Below are 7,685 nucleotides of genomic sequence, written 5' to 3'. Positions count from 1 at the left end.
GATCGAGCGCCGGCTGTAAAAAAGTGTAAATATAAATGGTTATTCATTTTATATATATATATATATATATATTTATTTATTTTAATTACATAAAAATTTACCTTTTTCTTGCACTTGCGAAAAATCTTGCAACACAATATCGCCCCCAGAAAGATCGCTTTCACCATATCCTTCCGTGATAATTTCTTTTTTGCTTTCCGCGTTAATCAACTTTTGCTGAAGTTCCATAATATGTACTTTTAATTGTTCTACTTCTTCTTGATAATTTATGATCAAAGCCTCAGCATGATTCAGTTTCAAGGAGAGCGCTTCATTAATTTCATTAATTTTGCTTGTTAAGAGATCATGATTTGACGACAATGCGATCTTATTCTCGCCCTCAGACATTGATAGATTGAGGACTTGTGTGCTATCAGACTTCAAACGTCTCAAACAAGCTTTCAGCTCTTTTTTTAATATTTCGTCTGTGTCTTCATCAATTAAACTCTGCAAGATTTTGTTGTCGCTGTTAACAATGGAAGCTATTTTTGTAGATTGCGGAGCAAAATGGACCCTCTTGATTCGTTGGTTTGATAGATCCTTATGCGGTATTTCAGATAAAACGGTATTGTTACTCTTATTTAAATTCTCTTCATCGATAAAAGCGGATTCTGACAATTGTCTTTTTAAAACTTCATTGATCAGAGTATTATTAACTTCTTCTTCACAAACAGAGAAATAGTTAACTAATTCTCCAATTAGATTCTTAAGAGTTACACATGCCTTCCACAGATTGTCCCTGATAAAAACGAGATATAACATACTCAAGCAATGATTATACATAGTTAATACATATTATATGAGTAATCATATTATATATAACAGGAAAAAAACTTTAAATATCTTTTCAATGTATGTGTAAAATTTAAATATGAAATATTTCAATTTTAAATATTTTTTTGACGATTAAATCGTTTATCTGCTAAATCATTAAATAATATTTCAATACTTATTAATTACCTTTCTTCCATGATATTTTCTAAAGCTCCGGCACGATTAATTTCTTGCTTGTCACCAGTATTCGTTTTAAGATTAGTAATTTCCTTTTGATGTTGCTCAAGCAATCGTGTTACAATGCAACTGTGTTCATCCTTCAGACGACCTAATTCAGTGGCATGTATTTTTTTCAACTCCTGGATTTCTTGTTTAGCGTTGGATGTGAATTTATCTCTCAGTTCTAATAACTCAATCGGCCAATTATCTTCTTTGTCTGTTTCCACTGATAATAGTACCTACACAATTTTAACAGATTTTACAATAAGCATCTTCTATATAATAATGTCTAATAAGCCATAAATACATTAGCCACAATTTTTACAGTAACATTCAAAAATTATCATATTCTAGAAAATAACCGAAATGATTTAATTAAATTTAATCTATGCTGTTATTTCATTCTGAACTCAGTTTTTACATATAATCCACATCTACCTGAAATTGTTCTTGAAGAGCGTTGACAATATCCTGTCTAGCTAGCGCAATCTGCTCTTCTAATTGATGATTATATGCATCACGCAGACTCGACAATTCACCATTTTCCAATACTTCCCATTCTGTCTGACAATACTACATGCAAACAGGAAGTCACACGGCAATATGTTAGTCACAAATAAATTTACATTTTAATAAGTTATCGGAACGGAGCACAATTAATTTATTTTATTTTTGTTGCACAATAACGAAAAATGTATTAATTACAATAAATGTTTGAGATCACAAACATTACTGATCACAGAAGATCATGAAGACAGCATTAAGATGAGAAATGTAGTAGTGATAATGCATTCTGATCACACCATGCGTGTACAACTTCATACATGAATCTTCAGCACACATTAAAGATAAGAATTGTTGTTGACATATCAGTATAACAGTCACTATAAATGAACAATTATTCCTCACCTGGTGCACAGTGGGTACAATCAATGCATGCTCCAACTTTGCCTCGATATCGCGAATTTGACACTCATATAATTCTTTCTGTTGTTCGAGCGTTTTCTTATAATCAGCCTTGACATTCTGAATTTCATTCACTTTCAGTTCTAATTCCTTTTGCAATGCTTGGATGCTACTCTCATATTCCGTCTCAAGACGTGCTTGGTTTTCAGCATCCAGAATCTTGTTTCTCAGAGATTCCTCGATGGTACTAGGTGTTGCTGCTCGGGAGTTCGACACGTTCAAACAATCTCCGGCACCACCAAAATATAGATCGTCTGTCAGTTCCTCGGTTTCGCTATCATTGTCGGAAATCCGTTTCGATTGTTGACTAAAGACTTCCTCAGAATACTGTTTTTCCATTTGCAAGCATTTCTGTTCGAAATATGTTCTTAGTTCTTCCATCTCTTTGGTATGGCGTGCTTCGAGTTCGGTCCTCAGATCGTTTAGACTTGCATTACCATCCTTAAGGGATAGAAAATATAATTAAAAAAAAAAATATATATATATATATATATAAAACATAGTTCTGCCCAATGCAGTAAAGAATACAGGCACAAATATAAATATTGTTCTAGATCGAATAAAAGTAAAAACGACTTGCCTTAAAATTCTGCAGCAATGAACGCAGTCTGCTGATTTCTTTGGCAGAATCCGTTTTAACAGATTCCAGTTCCGCTTTTCGTCGATTCATCATCTCCTCGATTTCCTGGCTTAGCTTTTCCTTCTCCGTCCACAAATTTTCTAAAGATCTTTGCAGCGAATTTTCGCTATTCTGTGGTAAAGTGACATTCTCCCTGGAGGATTGCGCCTTAGCGATTACTATTTTCTCACACAATGCATAATAACGAGATAATTTTAATTTAACTTCATCCAAATTCGGCTTGTTCTCTAGAATTTGTTGTAACTCTTCATATAAGTTTTCGTTGGTCTTCAGATAATTGTTTTTTGTATCTATTAATGTGTCAGCAATATTCAATTCCAAAACTTTCTTCTGGCTTGCTATATTTTGATTTAATATACTATCATCCAAATTCTGATTTTCTTTCAAGTGCTTGGATGAAATCGTGCTATTCAAGGAGGTATTCATTTTACTGCTATCGCTCAATCCCAAAGTCTGATTCAATCTTTCTTCAAATTCAGCACATTGTGCCCATGCATGAGCCAAGCCATTCGTTAATTGCTGGCACTGCATTTCCATCTGCTTTGTTTTTTCCGTCATTTCAGTCAAATCTTTCCTATATCTCGCATTTTCTGTCTCTTTCTCGTCCAATAGTAGCTTTAGGCTCTCTAGTTCCCGTTGTTGCTTTTCTATTTGCCAAGCTGAATCGCTCCCAATATTCACCAGAACATTTTTCGAAGAATTCTGAATGGAAGCATCACTAGATGTTGCATGACTGAATTCTCTTAATGAAATAACTTCCTGTTGAAGTTTGTCACACGTATTTTTCATATCCTTTAGTTGCTTTTCATATGTTTTCTTTGCAATATTGGCTTCTTCCAGTTTGTTGTTCGCTTTAGCCAAATCTGTCTCAAGAACAGAAATTTTCTCGACTAACAGCTGTTCTATCTCCATCTTCTCCTCGAGCTTTCGTTTTGTCAGCTGATGCTGAATAGCTTCCTCGTCGAAAGTCTTATACATGGTTTCTCCTAATTCACTAACTGTGCTTACACTTGTAGCATCCAATCGAGATAAGGACTTCTCCAAATCTCCAATGTATAATCTACCGCTCAGAGTCCTATCGTGCACTTGACTGTTTTCCATAATCGATTGTGCTGTGGAATATCTGCACGATAGATCGTCCAACTTAAATTTCAGTGTATCATTCTCCTGTTTCAATGCAGCAGCATTCGACAAAGCTTGCTCTAGTGATCGCTCAATACTCTCCTTAGATTCTAAGATACTCATCGAAGTGATGTGCTTCGACGTCATTTCCTCCAGTTGAATTTTGTGCAATTTGATCTGCTCATTCAACAACTCTTTCTCTTTCTGAAAATGCAGATTTTGCATACGCCGTTCGTTTTCTGCTTCAAATTTTAATTCGTCAAGTTTCATTTTGTACAGGTGAACTTCTGATTGAGCAACCTTCTGCGACTCTGCATGATTTACCAATTCGAGTTTTAACGCCTCGACAGTTTTCTTATAATGAGATAACTGCGTTTGAAAGACGGATAGTTCCTTGGCGTGTCTGCTCTCTAAATCCGGTAATTCCTTATTTAAACGATCAGCTAATATTTTGTTTTCGTTCTTCAATACTTTCGTGCATTCTTCATGCTTGGCTTTTATATTCGTAATTTCAGCCTCGTATTTCGAAGTTAATTCCTACGAATAAAAAATCAATATAACAAATCTTTTTTTTAATTGCTATAACAACTTGGCTATGAATATTTTTCACCACCATTTTTGTATAGATATATGTATCATCTTTAAAATTCGCTAGAAATATTCTCATAAACTACAAATTTATAAATTAATTAATAGAAAAAATTTATAGAAAAAAAATCCTTATGAAATACTTACTTTCAATTCTTGCTGATGGCGTAATGCGTTAGCGTTTGTCACTGTGGTAAATTTATTCAGGATATGCTGCATATCTTGTTTGATTTTATCAACTCGTGCTTCATACTGTTTTTGTTGCTCCAACGTCTCGTCGATATTCAGATTTTTTTCTGCGGCGCTAAGACGAATTTGTTCATTCAGATTATTTATCTGTACTTTATAATCATTGATTTCTGCATTTTGTGTTTCTCTCTCCATCTCCAATGTCTGTACGTGTTTACGAATATCCGTCAAATGTGCGTTTAATCGACGAATTATCCCTTCCTGATCACTCATTGTTGTTTCCAAAGCCTTAATCTAAAACATTCGAGATAATGTCGGACATTTATAGCAAGGTTAATAACTAATAAATGTAAGAAGCGTGTCACTTACTTTTTGTTGCAAGTTCACATTGTCTATCATAGGATTGTTCAACTGAACGGAATTCAAAGCATTAAGTTGTGCTGTTACAGAGTCTCTTGCAGATAATGCTTGTTCCAAAGATGATGTTAAATGTTCTATCAGAGTGTCACGTTGATTTACTGCCTTTTCAAACTCTTGCAACTATTTTATGAAAAACACAACATTATTTAATATTAATTATCTTATAACAATATTTACAAATAAAAATAAAATGTAAGCTATGTAAAATATTAAAAAAATTTATTTAACAATAAAATTATATGCCATCTAAACTAACATTGTAACTACTGTTATTAGTTAGTCAAAATCAAAAGGTGAGAGTTTAATATATTTTAAAATAATATCAAAAGTATATAAAATAAGTGGTAAATGTATATTCTATGACTTAATACAAAAAATTATTTATGAACAAAAAGATACAACATACTTTTACGTGATATAAAGATATAATATCTCTCCCATGTATACTGCTGCCCCGGCTCTGCGATGAGTTTGGAGACGATGTCTCTGCTCGTAAATGATCAATCTCTGCATTTAAGGCCCCAACTATAGCTTCTTTTCCCTGCAATAGTTCCTCCAATTCTGCGACTCGTCCTGCCAGTCCTTCCAAATCAGCATCTGCCTCTCCCTCGCTTATACTAACACTACTGTGTGTTATATCCCTTGAGGATATGGCTTCAGTTATCTAATAGAGAACAAACGTGAAACAATTTATATAGAAACGCTGCAAACCAAATAAACATTCAGACATATGAGTTATTTTTTTTCTTACGCCAGATTCCTTATGCAACATAGACTTCTCATTAGGCAACGACTCATCATCAGATTGTTCTACACACTCCATGTTTCCACTCTTGTCTTTGCTCGATCGTTTTACTTTATACTTTTCCAACTATAACAATCAAGATACATCTTAAGCAACTTCATCATTGTTAGTAATTGAAGATAAAACGTTTCTAGTGCAAAAGAGAACTTTCTATAATGAATGCTTTCTAGGAAGAGACACAGGTGACCCAGTAAATCATTACATCCTTGTTGTGCTAATGTTAAACAAAAATGATATGATCGCTGTATCATATCTCTTGCTAGAAAGCACCAAATGTCTCCTCAAAATTAAAGTGATAAAAACAGACGCGCAATGCGCGGAACACAAAAATAATAATATAAACAAATAAGGCTCTATCCCAATTGTTAAGCAAGTAGTAAAAGTAGGTAGTACGGATAATGAACAGAAGGAATACTTACCATTTCTCTGCCGGCCTCCAGCGAGCGTTTTCTACGCTCGTCCTCATCCTGCGTTGCGCTCATCCTGACGGAATCTCCGGGTCGAAGTGCATGAAGGGTGCAAAACTAAATATTTGTCAACTAGAAGTTCACAGCTTGTCATCCGCTACATTTCAAATTTGACACCTCCGCGATGGCCGATCTTGGTTGCCAGCTGTCATAAGGTCTTTGCTCGTGCCACAATATCGCTTGCTTCGTCAGATCAAACAATAAAAGAATAAACTTTCGAAGAGCAATCGAAACTGATAAAACGCTCAACGAAAACGGTTGGAAAAACGGTTAGTCAGTTGTTCTGTCTAAAACGGTCGCGCGTCAGTCGTACCAACTTTTAAACTGCTAGATTACAAGATATGCTAGATTCAGGCTGTCGTCTCATAGGCCTAGTTTCCACTGAGGATTTAAGGGCCACTTTCATCAACCTCCAATTAACTTAACAGGCCTAGTAACTTTGCAGGATTCCAACTTAGCTGATGTCATTCTAAAGTAATTTCTGAATCGTAAATCTTCAAGTCGTAAAGCAGGAAATATCTTATCATAAAATCCAAGTAAATTTCTTTCTGTAAATACAGATTCAATCCAGTAATGTTTTGGAGTGTCTCTTTTTGTTTGGTCTCTTTTCCTTTTTTTTTCATTATTGCTATTATTACTGATAAAGCTGCTGCAGTTACATTCCTTTCTCATTTATTTTATCAATTAAATTTACGCACCTATGCGTAATATTTATATTTAAAAATGTTAAAATTCCACAATAAATAGCATACATACACGGCAGAAAGAAATATATCTATTTCTTGCTACAGATTACAAAGGTTATAAATTCAATATTTCTTGACGCTATAAAAGGAATGTTTCAGCGTCACAAGAAAAAGCACCCTTCTTATTACTGTGAACGCGCCCTTAAGCGGAAATTTATTTCCCAGTTTACACTTTCTTTGCAGAATTCACAAAAAATAGTAAATTGTGCAAATGTATATTTATTCAGAAATTAAAACTTGGAACCATTTTACCACTAAAATAATAAAATGTATATCACAATTTAATATACATATACACTCCAGATTTATTACATAAAAATATTTGCATTTAAGTTGAGTTGTATAAAATTGAGTTATAAATAATATTAAAGAACGAGAGATATTATTATATGGATATTAAGAAAATATGAATTATTTACGTAATAAGATAATCATTATCGTCGTTTATCTTGTAAGGTCCGAAGTAAGTAACATAAATTCCATATAATCGTGATCGTAAAAAAATCTAAGAAATTCAAGCATGTGACAAAAAATTCACACAATGTTTCTTTTTTTGCTATTTATATATGTATTATATAATAATCAATTAGTAATTCTATTTTTAACATCAAACTTGCAATAGAATACTTTTAAAAAATCAATAAAAAATTTTCTGAAAATGAAGGCAATGAAAATCTTGGAAATGATTCTTAATAATATTTTATATATAT

The 7,685-nt window shown here is 33.4% G+C and overlaps 2 protein-coding genes across 7 annotated transcripts in view; one reads left to right on the top strand and one right to left on the bottom strand.

Moving 5' to 3' along the window:
- The window catches only part of LOC108750903 (A-kinase anchor protein 9-like), a 15,749-nt gene extending 9,317 nt beyond the window's left edge, over window positions 1–6,432 (bottom strand). For 5 of the 6 annotated variants that reach the window (XM_018490758.1, XM_018490759.1, XM_018490761.1 and 2 more), the window contains exons 1-10: window positions 6,182–6,432; window positions 5,709–5,828; window positions 5,364–5,621; window positions 4,907–5,077; window positions 4,496–4,831; window positions 2,579–4,297; window positions 1,942–2,439; window positions 1,471–1,605; window positions 1,000–1,271; window positions 102–778 (exon numbers count right to left, since the gene is read on the bottom strand). In XM_018490758.1, coding sequence (XP_018346260.1) covers window positions 102–778; window positions 1,000–1,271; window positions 1,471–1,605; window positions 1,942–2,439; window positions 2,579–4,297; window positions 4,496–4,831; window positions 4,907–5,077; window positions 5,364–5,621; window positions 5,709–5,828; window positions 6,182–6,244 — 4,249 coding nt within the window. In that variant the 5' untranslated portion in view covers window positions 6,245–6,432. The remainder of the gene's footprint in view (window positions 1–101; window positions 779–999; window positions 1,272–1,470; window positions 1,606–1,941; window positions 2,440–2,578; window positions 4,298–4,495; window positions 4,832–4,906; window positions 5,078–5,363; window positions 5,622–5,708; window positions 5,829–6,181) is intronic. The other variant, XM_018490763.1, reaches the window with a different exon arrangement.
- A 260-nt stretch (window positions 6,433–6,692) lies between these two features.
- LOC108750902 (chondroitin sulfate synthase 1) overlaps window positions 6,693–7,685 on the top strand; it is a 25,783-nt gene continuing 24,790 nt past the window's right edge. Inside the window, exon 1 of the mRNA XM_018490754.1 lies at window positions 6,693–6,765. The gene's annotated coding sequence lies outside the window, so the exon portion shown is untranslated. The remainder of the gene's footprint in view (window positions 6,766–7,685) is intronic.

This window comes from Trachymyrmex septentrionalis, unplaced genomic scaffold (assembly GCF_001594115.1).
Source record: "Trachymyrmex septentrionalis isolate Tsep2-gDNA-1 unplaced genomic scaffold, Tsep1.0 scaffold38, whole genome shotgun sequence".
Classification (NCBI taxonomy): Eukaryota; Metazoa; Arthropoda; class Insecta; order Hymenoptera; family Formicidae; genus Trachymyrmex; species Trachymyrmex septentrionalis.
The sequence above is the reverse complement of the archived record's forward strand: the minus strand, read 5'-3'. Positions and strand labels throughout refer to the sequence as shown.